The sequence below is a fragment of the Chiroxiphia lanceolata genome, chromosome Z (assembly GCF_009829145.1).
Source record: "Chiroxiphia lanceolata isolate bChiLan1 chromosome Z, bChiLan1.pri, whole genome shotgun sequence".
NCBI lineage: Eukaryota > Metazoa > Chordata > Aves > Passeriformes > Pipridae > Chiroxiphia > Chiroxiphia lanceolata.
Genome location: NC_045671.1, coordinates 23,075,558 through 23,099,453, shown reverse-complemented (window position 1 = coordinate 23,099,453; position 23,896 = coordinate 23,075,558). Strand labels below are relative to the sequence as shown.

The following is a 23,896-nucleotide window of genomic DNA, read 5'->3' as shown; positions in this document are numbered from 1 at the left end:
TGATCTTTCTTTGTAGTGATCAGTCACAAAGTGACTCCAGTACTAAGGATTTTTGGATGAACATGCAAGCTATAACTGTCTACCTCAAGAAATTATCAGAGCAGAATCCATCTGCATCCTATTACAATGTGGATGTTTTAAAGTATCAGGTAAACACTTTTTTCCCTTTGGAATTTTTTAAGGCATTCCAGATCTGATATCTACCCCAAAATTAAAAGAATAATTCTTTGTCTGCCAGAATGCAGATGAATTGTCATCCCTCATCTAGACCAATTCTGAGTATGTCACTGCTTACAATGCCTAGACTCTGCCTAGGCTTAACGCATTCCTGCTATGCTTCATGTCGTTCATTTGGATTCAAGACCTGTTTCAGCTTGCTTATGCATCAGTCCAGTTCATGCGTGCAAGCTTCAAACACTGGGGGTTTTTTATATTAGCAAAATCAAATTTTCCTTCAAGATCTGGTGGGGGCTTGTTTTAGTTTGTACTTGTACTGTCTTTGATTTTACAGTTGCCTAAGTTTAGGATGCTGTAGCTGATGAATTTTAATATATGGTAATGGATTCCAACTGAAAGAGAGAGTAGGTTCAGATTAGGTATTGGGAAAAAATTCTTTACCCAACGGGGGGTGAATTACTGGCACAGGTTGCCCAGAGAAGGGATGGATGCCCCATCCCTGGAAGTGTTCAAGGCCAAGCTGTATAGACCTTTGAGCCTGGTGTACTGAAAGTTACCTGTGCCTATGGTGAGGGAGGGTTAGTACTATTTGTTCTTTAAGGTCCCTTCCAACCCAAAGCATTCTGTGATTCTGTCTGAGAACATATGACATTCTGACCTCTCACAGTATAATAAAACAGGAGTAGTCAGAATGGATTTACTAAGGGAAAGTCATGCTTGACCAAGCTGATAAACTTCTGTGATGACATAACTGCCCCAGTGGATGAGGGTAGAGCAGTAGATATTGTCTACTTAGACTTGAAGAGGGCCTTCAACACTGTCTCCTGCAGAATCCTTATAGAGAAGTTTGTGAAGTACAGGCTGGATGAGCAGACACTGAAGTGAAGTGAAAAGTGGCTGAACTGAGCTGGGCCCAGCAAGTGGTGATCAGTGGCATGAAGTCTAGCTGGAGGCTGTTAACTAGCACTAAACTCCAGGGGTCAATACTGATTTTACCATTTAATAGCTTCATTAATGATCTGGATGATGGGGCAGTGTACCCCTGGCAAGTTTGCTGAAAACACTGAACAGAAATGACCCTCTAGATACACCAGAGGGTCATTTTGCCCTCCAGAGGGAGCTCAACAGGTTGCAGAAATGATCTGAAAGAAATCTCATGGAGTTCAACAAGCAGTGCACCTGTGGTGGAACAACTCCACGCAACCAGCTGGAAAGCAGCTTGGCAGAAAAGGACTTGGGAGACACTATGTTGAACATGAGCCAAACAACCTGCCCTTGCTGCCAAGGCGGCAGATGGTCTCCTGGGCTGCACTAGGCAAAGTATTGCTATTAGGTCAAGGAAGAGGATTCTTCCCCTCCACTCAGCACTGGTGAGGCCACACCTGGAGTGCTGTGTCCAGTTCTGGGTTGCCCATTGCAAGTGAGACTGGAGAGAGCTCAGTGAAGAGCCACAGAGATGATGATGGGACTGGAGTATCTCTCCCATGAGGAAAGGCTGAGCCTGGAGAAGGGAAAGTTCAGGGAAACCTCATCAATATGTATAAATACCTGAGGGAGAACACACAGAGGACAGAGCTGGGCTGTTTTCACTGGTGCCCAGTGACAGAACCAGAGGCATGCTGAAGCACAGGAAATTCCCTTTGAACAGCCAGAAACATTTTTCTCCTGTGACGGTGACTGAGCACTGGCACAGGTTGCCTAGGGGAGTGGTGGAGTCTCTGTCCTTGCAAGTGTTCAGAAGTTATCTGCACGTGGTCCTGGGCAGCTGGTTCAAGATGACCCTGCTTGAGCAGGAGAGTTGGACCAGACAACCTCTGGGAGGTCCGTGTCAACTTCAGCCATTGTGTGAATCAGTGAGATATGTTCTGGCAGTTAATAAAAAGCCTTTGTGAATATTCAAGACAGATTCACCTCAATGGAGAATGAATCTGGGGCAGTGATATGCCTGCATTGAAATGTCTGGATATCTGAGACAACTGTACCGACAAAAACACCCTGAAAACAAGCTGTCAGTCTACCTATTCATACCACTGTAGTTTCAACATCCTCCCAGTATGGTCTAAAATCTTGGTATACTGAATCTAGAAAAAGCATGTTAGGCACACAGAATTCCTGAGAAAGATGGAAGGAACAAAACATTTCTTTGGTTTGCTGAGATGAATACTGTGGATTCTTTGTGGAAAAATGAGGCACTGGCACATGGAAGCCCAGGCAGAGAGAAAAGGTTCTGGGCTGCCGAGGAAAGGTGAGAGTACGCACCAGGACAGAGAGGCTTCCTCAGGTAGGCTGAGAATGTGGTAGAGGTGCATCAGGGCAGTAGCACAAGCTTAGCTACAGAAATGGCATTCAACCTTCTGCAGCAGGAAAATAATGCTTTGAATAGGTAAGAACTATTCTGCTGGCTGCCTGTCCCATAATGACAGGTGTTGTCACCTGCTGCTGGCTGCTTGGGCAGCTAAATTGGCATGGCACACAAGCTGCTATGGTTGAAGTCATTTTGCTGCAAGCATGCTTGTGTAAGGCAGAACACAAGACAAAAACAAAGCTTACAAAATGTTATAAAAGTAAGAACAGGGAGGAACCTCATAGGCCAGAAGGAGTTTAAACCTTTTCTTTAACTATTTCATTTAAAACTAAAATAACAAAAATTCCTTTTGGCTGCAACATTCTTCAGAATTCTGTGATTAAGGACTCTAAGGTCAGTTGTTCTCTTGATATTTGGTCAGTATTTAGAGTTGTGTTTGTTACAGTCATCCCCTAATTCTGCCTAAAAGGGGAATATTTTAATTAAGCTGCTGTCAATGGTTTATTCTTTCACAGGTATCTTCAAACGGCATACAGTCTACTCCATTGAATCTTGCAACTTACTGGAAATGTGATGCTAGCACTACTGATGTGAGAGTGGATTATAAATACAATCCAGAGTCTATGAATGTGCCTGGTATGCTGTCTAATGTCCAGGTTGTGGTACCAGTAGATGGAGGAGTAATAAACATGCAGTCACTTCCACCTGCAAAATGGTAATTTTAATACTTTCAGTACTTTTGTCAGATTCATTTCAGTGCACTCACTGGTGTCATAGGCAAAAAAATTTCATAGGAAAAAGCAGCAATATGTGTAGTATCAGGTGTATAGACATTTTCTGGTCTGAAACAGATCATGTGTAGCTAGTTCACATAGACTAAAATGAGACAATATGCACCCATCCCAGATGTGTAATAACACAATCCCATTATGAAATTTCCAATGTTTGCTTTCTTTTGGCCAATAGATAGGATAGACAATTTTAATACAGTAATTTGAAATGGATAAAAACCAATTTGTGCATGTGTGTATAAATATATTCGTATATATGGATTATATAAAGTAGCAGAAATGCAGTTCTTAAGAAGATTTCCTGATTGTTTAAAACAAACCTCAGTAACTGAGGAGCTCTCCATAAGCCAGTTAGCATTGTCTCTCAGTTCAAGTGTAATGCAGATTATGATCCGACTAGGAGCTATCTGCTACCACTCTATAAGCCTGCATTTAAAGTAACACTTGGAAGCAAAACACAGATCTTGAGTAGTTACGTTACTACAAGTTTGTGAAAACAAGCAGAGCAGTGCAGCCCTGGTGCAAAAGCAGAATTCAATCAGTGCACCTGTGTTCTGGTGTCACATAAGAACTCACCCAGCTGTAATATAAATCCTGGACAGTTTATTTTGAAGAGGATCTTTTTAACATGAAGAAGTCAAAGAATACCAAATTGAAGAAAGTCAAGCTTTGTTAACATTGTTTCTTATAGATCAGTTTACCTTAAAAAGCAAGGCTTAGAAGAAAAATAAACCTCATTAGGTAGATTCGGATGTTTCTGGAGGCAACACATTTAAAGGTGTTAATTGGACTAAGTAGTAATACAGTATCATTTTAAGTGAAAAAAAATCCTGGGCAGGACCGAATCTTTCTTAACTTGGTGTTTCAAGGAAACATTACTTTTAACCAAGATTTTAAGCTTATTCTAAGCAAGGACAGGTTCAGAATCCTGCCTGAACAACATGACTACACTGTCTGGTGAAGCCCATCTCCCTGCCCATAAACTCCTCTATAACGAAGCCTGAGTGAAAGCAGGAACAGCCACCCAGAAGACCTAGTGTCAGCTAGGGAAGACTTAGTGACAGTTGCATTACTGATTCATCAGATTAGGAAATTTGAGTCCAAATTCTCTCTTTCACCTAGGCAACTACCAAAAGCCAGAATTTTGAGCCTGGCAAGCTGACCAAAAAAAAAAAAAAATTCAGTTATGTCCCAGGCAGCTCTAGTATTTGTGTTGTGCTACCTGCTTGGTCTAGTGGGTTGGGTGGCGGGGTTTTGGTCTTTTTTTAGAAATAAATGCTTTATGTCTTGACCTCTTGTGAGTAAGTGCTACCATCTGTGCTACTTATGTGAGCATTTCAGTCCTGCTGCATCAATGCCAAGAGCAATTTCAAACCTATCAGCACTTCATGCTGCTCACAGCTATAAGTTGTTGACTTTCCTTCGATGGAAGTGCTGGAAAGTGCTCCGGGAGTTAAAATGCCCTGTCAGCTTAGAGACTCTTGCACTTGGTACCCTTTGCTGCCCCTATACAGTGTCTGAAGTTAGCTTAAACAGTGTGTCACTTACACCAATTAGTTTTACTAGAATGCAAACGGAATAAATTTCATGGTTCCAGGACTCTCACATAGGGGAGAGCAATCAAGATTGCTCCCCCTCCTACCATCATCATGAAGCATAAGGCATAGCTTCCAAACTACTTCCAGGGTAACTTACCCTTTGAGACTGCAGAGGATCTTGAATTTTAGAGCCATAGGTGGGGACATAGGACAGTGTTAAATGTATAAAAAAGTGTTGTATAAGATGTATAAAGAAGTGTATACTTCTGAGCTTGCTGTTCTGGAACAATGGAGACACACCCTTCTCTTTTCCTCTTTTCCTACTGTAGTTTTCCACAGACTTACCTTAAAATGAGCAAATGTTTTTTATAGACCTCCATTTAGAAATGTCTGTAACATACCAGTGCAATCAAGGGAAATAATGTGCTAAAACTGGTGCCTATAACTAATTTACCGTTCTCTTACAGGAATGCAGACCAGATGAAAGCATATTGGAAAATATCTAGCATTTCAGAGAAGTCTGAGAATGGAGGCAAGTTATACTCTTTTGTTTTCTTGTACAGAAAAAATTTAATTGTAAAAAAGTAATCATCGTAGCTTCTACACCCTCATGCCTCTTTACACATTTTCTCATGCTGTATCCTATTTAGCAGTTTGCCGCCTTGTCAATTAATTGTCTTCTGAGAGATTCCATTGATAGTGAGATGTCAAAATATAAATTTATTAATGAGCTATACAATGGAAAATAATGAAGTCCCCTGAAAGCAGTTAGCTCTAAAATGGAGTCTAGATCAGGTAGGAAATTATTGCATTCATGTTATTTGGAAGTGAGCAGTTATTCAAATGAAAATAGGTTTAATATCCACACACAGATAATTTAAATAAATTGGAAGAACGTAAGTGGAAGAACTGTGGGAAAGAAAAAAAATAATCCAGAAGTTGTGTGCTGAGATAGATGATTCTTGACCAACATTCTGAGTCTTGGTTTTGACCATAATGACTCTAGGAAAAAAATGAATCTATGCACATCTGCTGACAGTAGTAATTTATACAGTTTTGTGTAAGGTACCAATAGTTGTCCTCTGCCCAGCTGCCTTTCTCTGAGCTCCAGTTGATGTCACAGCCCTTACAGTCTCTGCAGGTGCAATATTTTTCTGAAGTAGTACAGGAACCAAAGGCAAGCATCTCATCCTCAAAGCCTCTGTGGAGAAATGAACTCTAGTGTAAAGGAAAGGCCTTTATCCTGTTAAGAATTTAGTGAAGAGTATTGTGAAAGCACAGATTTGCTTGTAAATGTGACTGGTTTCATCTAAAAACCACAAGCCTGAAAAGGGAAGATGATCTCTATTCCTGCAAAGGCTGCAAGGTTGTGATTATCATTCAAACAAAATCAGAGAGAATTTTATTGGACAGAGGTGGTTGCTGTAGTCTAGTGGACTTTGTCCTTCACTCACCTCACAGTTCTTTTCCGTCTGTCTTCTATTAAGATTACATAGAAATAGCCCTCTTTTTTTCTCCTTCCTTTCCTTTTCCAATCTGTGCAGCTTCTTTTAAAAGAAAAAAATCATACTGAAAGACAAAGGCGGCAACTTTGCACCTGCAGAGCATACATAAAATCAGCTGTTAGTGTTACGATTTGCATCTTGTGTGTTGACAACAGACTTGCACATATTCCACTATTTCAGCTATATTCCCTCTCTTCCCACCATCTTTCTTCATCTTTTCTTTGAGTATATACACAATAGTAATCTCAAGTTAGTGTTTAAGAGGAAGTAACAGTATGCTGGTCCTACACTTACAGAAAGGGAGGGGGAAGTTGCACAAACACTGTCAATATTAGGACAAATGTCTTGAAGTCTTGATGGATAGTGATAAAATGTTTTGGGGTCTTTTATGGTCCTACACATTATGTAATCTGTCAGTTGGAGAGAGATAAAACAAACTTTCAAAGCACTTGAATATATGAGTTTCAGTACTTACAGTGGAAAGAAATTCCAGTTTAGTCAAAATACGATGGACCTACTGAAGAAGCACAATTGGTCTTAAGATAAATTTTATCAAAAACAAGCCACTGCATAAAAGACTTTAATTTAGTACCGGCTTTTACCTCAGTAACGTTTCAGTTACTAATTAGCTTTGTCCTTTAGCAGTTCCTATTGACTAGGAATAGCAAGTTGTTTTACAGAAGTAAAAATACTTGACATTTGTTATTCCATTATTAATTATTTAAATATCATTTTTCCCAGCATACTTTTGCAAGAACAAGAAAAGACTTGTTTAAAAACTAGAAACTAGCAACAATGTGGGGTTTTTTAAATGCCTTTCATTGACTACAGACCTATTAATGCTTTGTAATAATATCAAGGTGATGACACTTCACCAGTGTCTCTGAAAAAATCAAATGAAATTTGTGGGGAAAAGTATTTAATCAGACCTTTTCTTTATTAGAAAAAGAGTAATTTCTTTCCTCCGGGTACATTACTGTATAGCTGCATTTCTTTCAATGGTTTCGTTCATGCACTTTCATGCAGACAGATCATGACAATTTTTAAGTATTCTGAAATACTTTCAAATCTGCTAGTGAAATCATTCATTGGTCATTGTCTTAAACAGAGTATTGGAAAAAACAGACTTGTCCTCTCATCTCTTTTGAAAATTTGTGTAGGACTGCCAATAGGAATAGATCTCAAAGGTCACAGTGTTAGTTACACTTCTTACTACTAAGAATTTTGGGAGATCTTTTTGTTCTTGCAAAACAACCAACTTTTCAGTTTTGTTTTTATAGGTTCTGGATCCCTCAGGGCAAAATTTGAACTTTCAGGAGGACCCAGTAAACCAGCAACACTTGCAGTGCAATTCATCAGTGAAGGAAGCACCCTTTCAGGAGTAGATGTGGAGCTTGTAGGCACTGGCTATCGGCTTTCCCTTCTCAAGAAGAGATTTGCCACTGGTAAGACACTGACATGCTTATATATTCAAATTACTATTATACATTCTCTAGTGTTAAATTCTAAAATATGATACTGTTAAATGAGTGATGGTGTGTAAATAGTTACTTTTCATTAAAACATCTCTGACAAGTGTTTCATAGGTTTTTTGTTTTTCCATAGTTACTCAAACTGCTCCAAGGAAAGTACTAACAAAATGTGGTTTATCTACTGACTGCAAAAAAACCTACCTTTGTTTTTCAGGACGATATATGGCAGACTGTTGATGTACCTGTGAAAGTCATCGGATCAAAGGAGTGCAAGAAACCCACTCCGCTCTCTCTACTTTTCAAACACTATTTTAATACGCATTAATTTTTCCAAAATGTTATCTACTTTGAGGCTAAACTACAGAAAGTAAATGCACTTTTGAAAGTCAATTTGAAAACTTTTTATTACTTTACAATAGCACTGAAGTTAACTTCAACACTGTCTGTAAATGATCAACTGCAATATTTGGGAAAATTTGTTGACAGTTTAGTAAATTTATATAGATGAAGTCAAAATAGTAATCCACAGTTGTAATGAAAGTATGAAATTGTATGTTGTACTGTAAACATTAAACCTAAAATGTAGGACAGCAAGTAAGAAATATTTGAGCTTTCCATAACTAATATTCATTTTTCAGATTCTTTAATTGCCAGCTTTTAATTGCCAGTTTTTAAAGATAGCAGAGGCTAAGTCTTGTGTAGTTCTTCTGTCCACTGATGCCACAAAACCAGCTGAGTTAGAGATGTATAAAGGAAAAGTAACTTCATTCCCCTGTATCATATATTATTAACATGTAAGTTGTTTTATAAAGGGGGTTTTTTCCCTAAGTGCAATGTGTTACAAAATTGCAAAACACAGCAGAGATTTCCTTCTGCAGTTGGTAAATTTTCTGGGCGTTGTGATTGCGACGCTGTAGATTTTAATTTATTTTTATATGAATTGCATAACAATTGTGCCTTTCGAAAAAGCCTGTGCCTATCCAATTTGATATTCACGTGCCTCATTTCCTTTTTCAGAGTTTAGCTCTTCATGAAGAAAGCATGATATTTGTATTATACATACAATTTTATAGAAATTCCTTTCACTGGGATTTATTTCAAAGGCAGATTTGCAAATAATGGAGTTTGTTTTAAAAGATGTTTAAAATATTGAATTACTTCCTCATGGGGTAACCACAATAAAATGTGGCTGTAGTAAAGGGAGATGCATCATTCAGGACTCAGAAACTTTCATTAAGTAACTTTATTGTCACCAAAGATGAGAATCCTGAAAAATTACTGAAGACAGTAAAAGCAAACTCTAAAAGCAAACAGCATTACTCTTCACTTTGACTGTAAGTCTTTAGACTTTGAGTGCTTTTGGGGATGTGTGATGTGAAAGTTCTCATAGTACTTTGGGAGGAGTATTTTATGGCAGCATTATGACAAATACTGACTTGTCCATTAATTTTTTTCTATAACTACCAATTTTATTATTTCTATTGTCATCTAATCTGCTTGCCACAGCCTAGGCAGAGGGAAGTGACATCATTAATATTTTTTAAAGCAAGTCAGTAATTTAGAAAATCTTCTATGTATTTATATTATCAAGGGGTTTTTTTTTAGTGCTGAAATCAATAGCATTGGGGCAAGATAATTCAATAATCTTCATAGAGGAATTTCAAATGAATATTTAGAGTACTAGTATCTATTTCAAATTCTCTGTTAAAACAGTAAAACGTGCTCGAGTTAATTAATGCAGAGCCAGTAGTGAAATGAACTGCTGAAGCTTTACAAGAAATTATGCCTTTGTACAGGCTACACAAATTCTAAGGTACCCTACACACTTTTGCAGATGAGAATTCCATTGTTAATACTAAGAACATACTGTGCTGTAGATTTGATTGGAAGAGTATATTTGGTTCCTAATTTGCTAATCTTATTGATGGTAAATTTATAACTCCTAAAATGGTATAGTCTTTTTAGTGGAATTTAAATTGTAATCTGCTTTGTAATCAAACTGATTAATGTGACAATACTTTATAAATGAAAACCAAACTGTTATTTCAATTTCTAATCAAGTATTACTTTAATTCCTAAGTTAAATGAAGTAGTTAATGTTTCAGCACTTTTAAACTAGCCTTCATTCAGATGTTTTTACGTACATTTGTGTTGGGTGCAGGTTACAATTTTGAAGCCATACAAGTTTATATCGCATTTTTGTAAAGAAACTCAAGAACAATGTAAAAAGTACATGTAGCTATCTGATATTAAAAAGAAGTATGTAGCAAGCTGGTTCTTGCCTGTGTATACAGCAATATCCCTTGTAGCTGCCTCCTAAGAAAATTAATTTGTAAACACAACTCTAAAGGATCTGAATTTTTATGAATTGTTGCTACATCAGACTGTAAATTAGAGCATACAAGTTTATCTTACAAAAATTGTAAATACTTCAGAATTTTCATAAAATGTAAATTTTAAAAAATTTGCACCCATAATAAACATGTAATATATAATTTAAAGACTGATTTATATTGCCTGTACTTTTGCAGTTAGTTCCACAGATCTTCTAAGCAGTAGGGTAATACAACAAAACTATGCCTATATTGAACATTTTAAATGTGTTAATTGATTTTAAGTGGTAAAGGGTAGAGATAATTATGAACTCTTTTATATATTTAAAAACACCACAGAGAAAGTGAATGGAAAGATGACTTCTGCAAAGAGTTGCATCCTTACTAAACTGGAATGCCTGAGATGTCTATAAATGGCCCGTGCCTTTACTCAGTTGATATGATTAACTAATAAAATAGATTAGGCAAATCTGCAGATATTTTGAGAAAAATTTTGACTTTGTAGACATGAGCTGCTCTCTGTAAATAGTGCTATCAAATGCTGTACATTCCCTGTCTTTCTTAATAAGCCTAGATTTTGTTGTGTCTGCAAGAAAAGAATTAGTGACAAGATTAAAGTAATTCCTCCTGATTTCTTAGGTTCCACTAGTCAAAAAGAGTAGGCAATTTACATACTGCTTCAGCAGCCCTTCTAAGCTTTGGGCTTAGGAGCAAAAGTTGAAACCGAACAGATGTGCTTGAATCTGTTTGTTTCCTACTAATCCCAAGGCTTATAGAAGTTTCATAAATAATGACTTATTAAATTGACTTTCTCAGCTGGTTGAATATCACTGCAATAGAGGTACCATCTTGTCATACAGGGAAGCAGTAGTCCAAGGGCTTGATTCTAATCGTTTGCTGGCAGGCAGGAGTGAAGAATGCGAGTGCTCAGTGGTCAGGCTGAGGTGGTCCTTCTAACCCAGTAGTCTGTCTTCAGCAGTGGCCAGCGAACAGGCTAGAGCCTCAGAGAGCTCACATGACATTTGCTTTCTGCTCCCCCAGGATCCTGAGTTATTTTTTAGGGATGTTAAAGGGTGCTGCCCAATTCTTTTAATATTCATTGAACTTAAAGTGCAACAGATTCGACAGAGACTGCTCTGGCATGTCTGTTAACATTTGACTTGTGCCCACGTACTCCTCATAACTACTGCAAACTGGATCTACACTGCTCAAGCAGATTTCTGATTATTTAAGTACATGATCAGGTAGTTTTTCAGGCAAACCTGACTACCTCTACCACTGCAAAATAACATTTATGTAGGGTATTTGGAGGAGGTAAGCTATTTGATTAAGAACTGAAACAGCATGAGAATTACAACTGTGTTGAGTTTTGCTATCTAACTGGAAAGGAAGGTCTTGCATCATGCCAAAAAGGGTGACATTTCAAGTCTTGTATGTTTGTGAGGCTTAAGATAGGCATCTTAATATCTGTGTACCTTTTATTTTCATGGAATTGCTAGATAAATGGTTTCCATTTCAGTTGTTATGAAAGGGCAGTTTTACTTTAGAGCATGCAAGGAAAAAGTCAGGAATTCCTCCAAGGATAACATAAGCTAAAAACAGTTCAAGATATTAAAGCAGCAGATCACATATTTACTGTATGGTGCCATTAACTGGACTGATTACCACATCTCTCATTTGAAAACTTAATGTTTATCTTCAGCTCTACATACTATTTATTACACCACCAAATATTCCTCCTCAGCTCAGTTTGACCTCCATGCTTACTAATAGGTTGATTTTTGCGTTCTCCCTTAATTTGTTCAATAACCAATAGAAAGCATACAGTCTTAAAAGAATAAAGTAATCTTAAAACACAAGAGGCCTCTTCTGGATTACTTACTGAATGCTTAATACTTTAATTCTGCATTTTCTCTAGCTGCTTTCACTGCCCTCAGAATCCATTCTTTCTGGTTTAAATCTGGGATGGCTATTTTAATTATTGTAACCTAAAATACTATTTTTGTTTGACATTGTCCCAGCTGTATTTATTTTTAGAAATCTTGTTCTGTAACTTTACTATTATTATTGTTATTATTACTACTACTAAAACTTAGCAGTTTTTTATAAAAATTCAATAATCATAAGACATAAATCCTGCCAAATCATTCACCACTCTGATTCAGCTTTTCCTCTTGGCATCTCTCAGGCTTCCTTCTTGGAGTTCTCATTTTCTAAGTCATGTTTTCTGCTCCAGAAGATTAGCAGTGGTAATATGTTCAGTGACAACTCAATTCTTTCTCCATGCTGGTAAAGGAAGCAGCTCATTTTTACAATTGCTGATTCTCCCCTCCAGATGTCCCCTCCTGCTTTGCTATTTGATAAGCTACTTATATAATAACCACAGCCTTCTCTTCTGCTTTCCACTACTGTCATTGGTAGGTTATACGAACAGTCATCACTAATACAGAAATACTAAGGCTGCCCCAGTGATGACATTGCATCCAGGCCAGATGCACCAGTGCAACTCGAGAAGGAAAAAAACCCAAAACACAACAGCCCAAGCTCAGTCTGTGGTCTGCCATCTCTGCAGCTGACATCGCTCTGCAGTCTCACCAGTCTGTTCCTGTGGGCCAAATGCTGCCACATCTTTTCCCCTGCTGAAATCACGTTTCCATGCTCTGAGTCACTTGATAAGGAACAGTAGGCTGGATGTCTGCCTAGTGAGATTACAGAATAAATTTAGTTTTATTTAAGGACTAAAATGCAAAAGATTTCTCAGTTTAAGGATTGCATCTTGTACATCTAGGACAAGAAATTCAGCCTCAGACAAACACACTGTTACTCTGGCATAATTTCTCTAGGTATTATAGAGCAAACACTATACTCATAGGAGAGAGAAGAAGGAAATTACTGGGAAAAACAAACGTGGGCTCCAGTGTTTCCTTCAGATTAAGGGGGAGAATAGATATTTGCCACAACTTTCCCATGGAGAAGTTGAAATTTAAAAAAAAAATAAAATTCAGGATGATAGGCCATTAGAGCTACTCTCCTGGAGTTTTGCAAGATGTTTGAGAAGACCTCAACCTTCTCAAAACAGAAGTTGTATCCTGAATACTGTGGGAGAGCATGGAGGATGCCTTCCCTTGTAAGAAGTGCTGCTCTGTCCACCCAGCTATGAGCCAGAACTTGGCAGTACTGCACTCAGTGCTGGGTGAGCATGGGGAGCACAGTTCCCCATGCCTTTGCTTATAGGCAACAATAAGTTTCCAGAGAGAGAAACACAGAACCTCTACCCCATTTTCCTGAGCAACCTTTCCAGATTGCTCAGGGTCGCAGCACTTTTGCCAGCTGATCCCAAGAGATGCCACATAAATGCACATTAGAATTCAGAGAGTTTTGGCAAACAGCATCTTCTAGTCTCCTCTAAGTGATCATCCAGCTTAAAACAGTCCTACAGTAACCTGGTTTTGGTCAAAAAGAGTAAAACTGTAATTTGTGTTTCAGGAAGCAGTTCATCCCTGTGTAGGCAGCAACAGTGCAGTCTCCTGCTTTTCATGCTACCGATAGTTAGGAAAAGCCAACTCTAATCACATGTTGAAAAGCAGCTTTCAAAAAATGTTACATCATTCTTTAAGTGGTATGTGTTACCTCAACATCAGTTTATAAGCAAAAAATCTGCTGAGTTTTACCCTTAAAGAGTCCTTCCCAGCCCAGGGGAACATAGACTCAGCTATACCTCCTATTTAGGTCATCAGTAAAGGAGCAGTAGTATCCAGAAGACATGTTCTCTATTTCAACTACTGACAAAAGCCTACAAGACATTATTGTAGTGTCTGGAGCAAATCTTAAGACTCTTACGTCAAGCAGCACCAGTAGGCTATACAGAAGCTGTGAAGTATTCACTGTGCAGTCACAATAGCCACAATGCTGTCTGAACACGAGACAGATTTCTGCAACAACCCTGTAAAAGTTACCTGCTAACTTTTGGAACCTCCTGCTACTTCATTCAAATGCCCGTGGTCTGTTCTGTTGTTTTGTTGTGTGGTTTTTTTGACTTTCTGGAATTAAGAAAATTGTAGAATATTTTTAAGACCTTGGTTAGTGTTCATAGTGAACACTAGTCCAAGGATTGCTTACCAAGTCTGTTAAAATTCTCGTTAAGTCTCTTTTGGACACTTCCCTTCAGTTAAAGGATCTTCTATTCTCCTTAACCTTTAAAAGCATTCTGTCATCATCATCATGGCTGAGCTTCGCGAACGAAGATTTGGGAAGGCACTATCCACATTTGTTACAGGCACGTTGGTGACTTATGAGGCCAATACGTGACAGACATATCCGGTTGCAAAAGGCACAACAGAAAGACTCCTTAGATGGTGTATTCCACAAGACACGGTTCTTCCTGCGTTGCCTTTTCTCCTCGAGAGTGATCCTGCGTGTGTTCTCAAAGGCTTCCGCAGCGTTATAGATGCTGTGTCTCCAGGCCTCCCGATTTGAGGCCAGAGTGGACCAATTATGGTGATCAATAAGGCCAAGGCTGAGATGTTGTTTCAGGGAGTCCCTGAATCTTTTCTTCGGGGCTCCTCTCTTGCGGCAGCCAGTGGCAAGTTCACCATAGAGCAAGATCTTAGGGAGGCGGTGGTCCTTCATCCTGGAGACGTGCCCTGCCCATCGCAGCTGTGTTCTCATCAGCATGGCCTCTACACTTGTGACTGCTGCTTGCTCAAGAACAGATGTATTGGTCACAAAATCTGACCAGTGGATGTTTAAGATTGTACGGAGGCAGCGCTGATGGAAGCGTTCTAGGAGACGCAGGTGGTGGCGGTAGATGACCCATGATTCGGAACCATACAAGAGAGTAGACAACACTATGGCTTTGTAAACACTGATCTTTGTGCTTTTCTTCAAGTGTTTATTACGCCATACTCCTTTATTCTCCTTAACCTTTAAAAGCATTCTGTACTTGCTCTATATCTCCACCATTAAAGTTTAGCAATGCCTTTTTCACCTTTCTACAGCAAGGTAGGTTTTGAATTGTTATTTCTGCCATTAGCTGTATTTAAAGACGTGCCTGAATTGGACATTTACAATATATACACAACCAGATCTGACCAGATTTTTGCAAGTAATGATTCAAATAAATGTTAGATCACATCAGGTACATCTTTCATTTTTGTCCTTAGATGTTATTGGCTCTACAGAGAAAACTATCAGCATCTTGTACACACTCCACTGTCATGTCTATAATCCAACTATGGTAATAGTAGCAATCAGGTCAAGGTGAGGAATATGTTAAAAATAATGTGGGAGTATTTCTACGGTGAATAAACTGATGTCATCCTTACAAAATAAAGCACACAGCATGAGACCTCCTTGCTGTAGTTAAGATTTACTTTTAAATCAGGAAAACACATGCCTGCTGGTAAGGGTCATATTTGAGCTACTTATAGTCTGCTTACACCTTGACTTAGAGAGATACTGTTAGTATTTGAGTGACCTGCTGTCAACCATACCTAATCTTGGAGATTCCCTTTGGCCTGTCACTTTCCTGAGTTGAGAAATTCAGTGCTTTTGTACAGCAGCTGTTTTCCTCTAGGAAAGTCTTAGACTCTCCAGAAGCTCCCATGCTTGCTGGCTGGGAGCAGATTATGGGCAATTCATTTGTAGTGCTAAATGAGCTCAAAAGTGGGGGTTGGAGCATAGAGGTTGTGGAAAGAAGTAAACATAAATGAAACACTCTCTAATGCAGTCGCCAAACAATCATAAATTATACCTCATCTTAAGCTGCCTGGAGGGACTGCACAACCAAACGTCAGTGACAACTAAGCCATCATTACTTGATTTCACTTCTTGTTAATAATCAGGTTCAAATAGTATGGCCAGATGGTACTACAAAAGGTCAGCTTTTAGATTTTTGGAGATGCTCATAATCATAAGCAATAATGCCATGATTGAGATGCCTACACTAATTAAACACAACCGAACTGGCTTAGGCTACACCTTCACAATGAGCCAGTTTGCTCAGTAGTTCAGTATTATCAGAGGGTGTGGACTATGCTCTCCATCTTCACTCACCACACCTTTTACCACCTCTGCCATGCATCATATCTGCTTGTGATTCAGCTAACCCACAGACATATGTCAAACCCAGAAAAAAATTAGGAAAATATCTGTGCTAAGTTAAGCCAACTGAACCAGTTTGCAGCAAACACCAGACACAGGAATTCCCAAACTAAGGGCAGAGAAGGGATAGGAATGAGATCTCTTTAGGAAACAACACATCACCAGCCCAGGCCACCTGTTCACTAAATCACAGTGAGAGAGGGAAGCTAAAAACAGCTGGCTCCAATGACATAATGGAAGACTTCTCTTAAGAGTGGCTATAAACCCTGAAGTTATAAACAATAAGAGATTGATAAGAAAAGCAAATTAAACACAAGGGGTAGGAAAGTATGTGTAGATAGTTTAAGGGTGATCGTTTTAGGGTGATAAAAAGGAGTCTGTTCCAAAAAACAGCAACAAAAATGTTTAACTTCCACTGCGTTTTGGGATCCATACTAGCTGGAAATGCCAGAATCAATAAAAACACGAAAGAGAGAGAAAGAAAAGTACTTGATAAATATTTTGCCACGTTTCTTAAAGGATATCTAGATCATGTAGTCACATGGTGAAAATAGTTTGCAATCCAACAGTATCTAAAAGAGATATTAACACATCATCTACTAAAGCTAAATATTTTTAAATCATCATATCAGATAAACAACATCCAAGAATTTAGTAAGTTTAATAAGCCATACTATGGATCATTAACTTTTATTTCAGTGACTCTCAAATGCTGGAAAGTATTAGAAGATTAAAAGAAAGATAACATTGTTACAGAAAAAAAAAAAGAAAAGAAAAAAAGGTATCAATCCAAATAACTAATATAGAACTTGGTGAGAAAATTAAAAAATAATTAAGATAATTAGTATCAATCATGGATGTACTGAATAGAGGTCTTAAACTAATTTAGGTTGAAAATCTGGATCATAAGAATAATAGGGTCAAAGGAATCAAAAGATTTATGTAAGATGCCTGATTTAGAAGTACACAATATCTGCTTTATAACTAGAGCAATGCAAGAATATAATAGATTAAAAAAGATCTAACTGAAGAGGGAATCAACTTTAAACACCTTTCTGATGGACTCCTGCAGGCTTCATAATATTTCATATTTTTCCAGTTACTGATGTTAAAAAACCTGAAGTTTTGCAGATGACAAAAGGCTGGAGAAGAAAAAAAATCAGCTAGATCTCAAGTGCAAACAGTTTTTAATCATTTAACCATCATCCAATATGGCAAGAAGATACTTTAGGATTAGATAAATAAGGACAAAATAACATCACTTTGGGATAACTAAGGATGTTTCTGAACTATTCTTAGAAGTCATCCAGGGCTAGAACTTCTGACAGAAGATCTGAGGCTAGAGGGAACTCTGTACATTACCTAGCCTTTTCCCCTGCTCAGAGCAGGGACAAAGATCTGAAGTTTTACCAAACTTCCTGCAGTCTCCACCCTTATTTTCCTACATCCATGTCAGGCCAAATGAGGCCCTTAAAGACAATTAAGCTGTCTAGTACGATTCAAGCCCACAGTACGGACCAAGTCAAATGTTCTTGTCCATTAAATAAGAGTTCTATCCACAAAGCTCTTCTAAATTCTATACACTATAATACAGTTAAGTACTGTGAAGAGAGACACAGACTTCACTTGGTGAAGTGGTCTCCTGGGCACTTTCTTCTTATTTTCTAAAATCTTTACCCAGATAATCCAAAGCGTATCAGTGACTCCCTGTTTGGATTATGGTGTAAAAAGGGAAACAGTCCATATGTCAGAAAAAGGATATGATCAACATTCAGGAATTCTTCATGGCACATAGACCAACCTTCTCCCTTTCTCTCTCTCTTGCTTTCAGAAATTACCTCTGGCTCCTGAATAAGTAAGAGAAATCTGAGTTTGAGAGAATTCAACAACCTCTGGTGCCACACAGACATTTAAATATTTTTTCCCTTTGGGAAACAAGTAGCTTAGCTGTGTGGCAGTAGCATCCCATCGGTATTGTTAGTTAAAGAAAGACTTTCAGCTCCAGTGCCTGGATACATTCATACACAGACTTGCACTTGCGAGATTCAGGAAGAAACAATAACCTGCCTTACTTCTGTGATGGTGAATTCCGCAATATGGGAGAAAAAACCTTGAGGCTGCATGGAAATGAATTATCATCATCTATAACAGCAAAATAAATAGAGAAAGGAAGCAAAACACCATAAAAAAAAAAGGCTTATGCAAGGCCCTAAAACAAACAAACAAAAAACAACCCATAAAACAAAACAAAAAAAACCCTTACGCTGGGGTTAAATAAAATAAAATTTATAATTATACCTGAAAGTATTGGTCATGATTAAGCTAACAGTCTTTGTTTCTTTTTTTTTAATTTTTAAACCAGATGCACTAACATGTAAAATGCAGAGGTAGAGACATTAATCTTAATACTAATCCATTTACCTTACTTTAAATTCAATATGAAGAGCATTCAATTGCAAATTGAGTGGAACAGAACACCAGTGACTTGGGTCTATTTTATACTATCAAAGCGTAAGAAATGACTTCATCATAGCTGAAATGCACATAGGTAGAGAAGTAGTACTCCACGTGTGGCAACAGCACTATACAGGAAAAGTTGCAAGAAGCCTCTACCATGTCCAACAGAGCCAATGCCAACCAGCTCCAAGATGGACCTGTTGCTGGCAAGGATGAGCCAATCAGAGAAGGCAATAACACTACTGTGATAATATATTTAAGAAGGAAAAAAACCCCAAAACCTACCTCACTACAATCTCCTTTCAGGTAGTTGTAGAGACCGATGAGGTCTCCTCTCAGCCTCCTTTTCTCCAGGCTAAACAACCTCAGCTCCCTCAGCTGTTCTTCATAAACCAGCTCCAGACCCTTCATCAGCTTTGCTGCCTTTCTTTGGACACACTCCAGCACCTCAAGGTCTTTCTTGCCATGAGGGGTTGTAGAAAGAAGTCCCTTCTCCTGAACTTACTCATTTACATTTAAAAGTTAATTCAATTCAGTCAATGACACACTGTCAACATGCATGTTTTTTCTGGTTAAGTGTATACCCAACCTACTGGCCTTGCGTTCCTTTTAAAGAAGGGCACTGAGGATGGAATCATAAACAGAAAATTATGTGTTTTTTAAGATTTCAAATATGCACAGCTGAGGTGGGGAAATATTTCCTCAAGTCCAGACTGGATCTCTGCATGCACTGGATGAGAAGTAGTAGAAGAGCTTTGCATCCCTCCTTGCTTCCTTCTTCAGCACAACACAGCTGCCTTTCTGCAGGATTAAATTTCTGACTGCAAGAAGCAGCACAGCCTTCAGCAGGGAAGGGTTTTCTGCCCAGACCCCTATTATGATGGATGTAGCATGTAAGAGCACTCACAGGGCTTATCCTCATTTCCTCATCTCAGTGCCATTACAGTGCAGTGCAACAGGTTATGCATTACCAGTGCCACAAGCTGAAATAGCTGTCATGCCTTTCTCTTAAAAGTCAAATGCAAGCAGAATAAGCAAATCCAAAAAATTAGGATGCAGATTTGAGATATGAATCTACCTCTCCTGGCCAAAACAAAGCTATTTGATTTTTATGATGGTTAATGAATAACCTCTTTGAATTTCATTAATTTTTAATCACTTGTCTCTCACTTCCTTTTGATACTTACAGAGGGCTTATAAGAAAGATAAGTATAGACCTTCAATCATGGTCTACTGCAATAGGATAAAGGTTTTAAACTGAATTGAGGGTATATTCAGAGTACATATAAGGAAGAGATTTTTCATGATGATGGTGGTGCAGCACTGGAACAGCTTGCCCAGTTCGGTGGTAGGTGCCCCATTCCTGGATGCATTCACAATCAGATGGGACAGGGCTCTGAGCAATCTGATCTAACTGGAGAAGATCATGCTTACTGCAGGGGGGTTGAACTAGATCATCTTTAAATGTTCCTTCCAAGCCAAACCATTCCAATTCTGTGATTCCATGATTTACTGACAGACATATTGAATAAGACTGTTCTATTCACACACTTTTTAAAAGGATGGAGCAGGAAGGGTGGGAAATAAGATTTAGGAAGAGGAGACAGTGACCATCAGCCAGGTCATGAACACCACTAGCATGCCCAGGCTCTGAAGAGAACAGTCAACTTGGTCTTCTTACTGGGTCTTTCTCAGTTCCTCCTGGAGGAGGGATTTTCACAGGTCACTAGGGTATGCTGCATGAGCACAGTGCCACAGACTCAGCTGGCTGCTGTTTTGTGGGGAGGGTGCCAGTGCCTCATTCACCCTCCCTTCCAGTATAGTCAGCATGATACTCTTTTCTGTGGTTCTTTTGTAGCTATTTGCCAAACTGCAGAGAACTATTTCAGGGTTAATTAAGTTTGGTCCAAAGCTTACTGAATGTTGACAGCAATGCTTTTGTCACTTCTGACTATTGACAATCCTAATAAAACAAACATTTTATATCCTTGTATTTCTAAGTATAGCTCTTTTGACTCTACCAGAACCTAAATAAAGCAAAGCACACAGTTCTTAGCTATTCAACTGAGCTTTGCAGTTTCTACACACACTGACTGTTCGCTGTGAACTGGCTGTACAGAACTTAATGGGAGCTGGAGGACTGGGTCACTCTTGACTTGGGCATCATCATCTCATTTGGTCCACACCATCACAGCAAGCAAGTAGCAATTTATAAGTTAAAATTTACTATGCATTTATTCCATGCGCTCTTCAGCAGCTCTTGCTTCAAAGCATACTAACAAGAGGTTAGCTGTGACTGAAACAAAGCAAGTAGCATCTGCCTTGACTCAGAGATGTTTTACAAAGCTTCAAAGTGTGCTGTAAATTATAAACACTAGGTATTTCTTTAGTAGTTACATTTTCACCAGGACACTTTAGGACAGCCTGGATTCTCTTGCTGTGTTTTTAAGCCTCTGAAAAGGTTCTGCAGATCATGCTTAATGTTTTGAACTAAAGCACAATCTCTGTACATCCAGTATTTCGCATGTCTAATTTCAACAGCTGTGGTTTTATTGACGCATCTCATATTGCTCACAACAGATTAACATCTCTTCTGCACAGTGGAATTTTAATCTAGAAGTGACCAACCAGCATTTAGTCTTAGTTACTGCACTTGTGCCCTCATTTGTAGAGAGCATCATCTTTAGTCAAACAATTCAAACAGTTCAAACATTTATAAGCATGTTTGCTCAATTAAAAAAAAAAAGAGGAATGAGAAGTTAGTAATTTCCATTTATATTTCATCGGATTATTGCCTTAAGTAGTGGCTTCCATCAGAATAGCCTCAACTGATTTCCAGTCAATAAATCATCAACCACTGTATTTCTCTGCTCATCATCCCAAATGGTATTCTTCTTGTCCGTGTCTTCACGAGTGCTACGACTGCAACCCCAGAAATAATTTCAAAAGCAATGACTTTCTGGTAGTTCTGGATTCTCTGTCATACTCCAGCTATGAATGTACTGCACTTTTCCATAGCTGTAGGATTGTGTTCCATGCCAGTCAAAAATACTTAATTTTCTCTACTACCACTAGCATCCAAAAACTACTGTTATACAATGCTGTCCAGACTTAACACAAACAACTCTCTCAGTATTTTTCTGTATTGCAAAACATAATGTGGTTCCATTTTTTCCAAATATTACCACTTACACTTTGGAATTAAAATACTCATTATCTGTACTTAAACAGTTACTGTGTTAAAAGTTAAAAAAAAATATAGTTAAAAAACAGTTCCTATCTTAAATCACAGGATACGGCTCAAGATTTCACTTTTATAACTGCAGTCCCATGACAGGAATCAACAGCCCCTTAATCCACTCAGAACTCATACCAGGCTGAGTCAGAATCTCAAGAACTGAAGACTGATGTCCCTGCAATCCCTTCTTTCATCATGAGGATCAAATCCATAAGCCCAACACTACAAGAAACCCAAGTGGTGGATGGAGGGGAAAGGCTGATGACAAGCTTTGGAGAGAGAAATCATTTTTGGGAAGATACTAGCCAACAAGCTTGTTAACTTCTGTTAAGAGTGACCTTTTTTGGTTTTGTTTTGTTGTTATTTTTAAATTTAAATTCTTGACATGTTAGATTTGGTACAAGAAGTATTTACATAAAATGAAAAAACTGTTTATGTAACAGCAAAAGAGACAGAACATATATCACAGCAGTGATAGTTTAATAGTATCCGACAACTGAAGGAAGTTTGGCCTGACAAAATACTTCATACTGAAATGTTTTTATTAATTATTTAAGCTCTATATTGGAAAAGCAAGAGAACCAGAGTCAGGTATTAGGAAACCGACATATACATGTAAGTAAATCTCCTTATATCACTGTTGTCAGACATCATAAAATAGTCTGATTCTACATTCTGATGCTCTTTCACTCTTTGCAACAATTAATCTTCATCTTGTGTTTCTAACAAGCAGCGTTGATCTTCTTTCATTCTCTTCGGGCTTTTTTTAAATGCCCTGTTCTTTTCTTCACTGAAATATTTTCCTCACTACAGAACACAAGAATTGTTACTTCCCAGTCTCTCCTTACCATGAGACCCTTCACAGCAGTATCAGAAGTGTTTCATAACTGAAGTCACCTTCCAGTCGGTGGTAGCTGAGTCGGGACATAAAACAGTTGAGATAGCAAGGGGTCACTAACACTCAGGAACATACAACTCTGGAAAGCTTGAAGTCCTCTACTCCATTACAAGCTCCTTCCTACACCCAATGTATACTTTCATATGCTCCTTAGTTATCAATTCAATTCCAAGTTTTGCTTAGTTCTCTACCCAAATCCAGATTGCCTTCAAAAACCTATATGTACTATTTCCTCCCAATCTTACCATGTAGCCAAACTATCTCCCTGTCAAGCAAGACTTTAATCTACTCTCCTTTCCTCCTGACATCTATTTTCTGGGCATCACTCTATCCCTGTTCTGGCTCATCTTGTTTTGACTTGCATAAACTCACTCAAACTATTTCCCCCACACCTCACTGGCTACCAGGCTGCCACTAACCAGCTGGGCAAGATTTAGTCCCAGTGTCGTTCACCCATTGTCCTACCGCTGCTACACCACTTACAAGTGCCACATCCTGATCTTTCTTCCCTGGCTCCTTGTCCTCTCACACAGCTGTTTATTACATGTCACAGCTCTCCTGTCTCAACTTCCAAAAGTTGAGCCAGCTTCTTCCTCCATGCTGCCTATACCTAGCAAGAAGGAATCTTCTCCCGTTTCCAGTGGCTACACTGAAAGAAAACTGTCATATCTAGGCTCTGCCTGTCTTTAATGCCTAGCACGTTCCCAAGTGTGCGGAAGTAAGGCAAACATTGGTAAGTCTAAAGTGACGACAAAAAGAAGGGCTCCTGAAGTCGGAGACGTGGTACTACCTCCCTCAGAGGGCTGCTCACCTACCTTACCTCGAAGCCACGGTATTTCAGGGGCACCCTAGGCCTTTCTACGTACACAAGACTCCAGCGGTGCCTGCCACAGGCCTGCGACCTGCACCCGTGCTCCAGCACATCACCCTGGCGATGTCGCAGCCGGGCACGGCCCCGGAGCCAGCTCGCAGCCCGCTGGGCGGATCCCGCGATCCCTCCGGGCCGGCCGGGGCCGCCGCCGGGCGGGGCGCTGGGCACAGGGGAGGCGGTGCTGCTCCGCCGCCGCTGACCCGGGCGGC

The 23,896-nt window shown here is 39.0% G+C and overlaps 1 protein-coding gene across 6 annotated transcripts in view; it reads left to right on the top strand.

Moving 5' to 3' along the window:
* FCHO2 (FCH and mu domain containing endocytic adaptor 2) overlaps positions 1-10,289 on the top strand; it is an 82,239-nt gene extending 71,950 nt beyond the window's left edge. For 5 of the 6 annotated variants that reach the window (XM_032674853.1, XM_032674855.1, XM_032674851.1 and 2 more), the window contains 5 exons: positions 17-149; positions 2,998-3,197; positions 5,279-5,343; positions 7,597-7,761; positions 8,003-10,289. In XM_032674853.1, coding sequence (XP_032530744.1) covers positions 17-149; positions 2,998-3,197; positions 5,279-5,343; positions 7,597-7,761; positions 8,003-8,025 — 586 coding nt within the window. In that variant the 3' untranslated portion in view covers positions 8,026-10,289. Of the gene's footprint in view, positions 1-16; positions 150-2,997; positions 3,198-5,278; positions 5,344-7,596; positions 7,762-8,002 lie in introns of those variants that run through there. The other variant, XM_032674856.1, reaches the window with a different exon arrangement.
* The last annotated feature ends 13,607 nt before the right edge of the window (positions 10,290-23,896 follow it).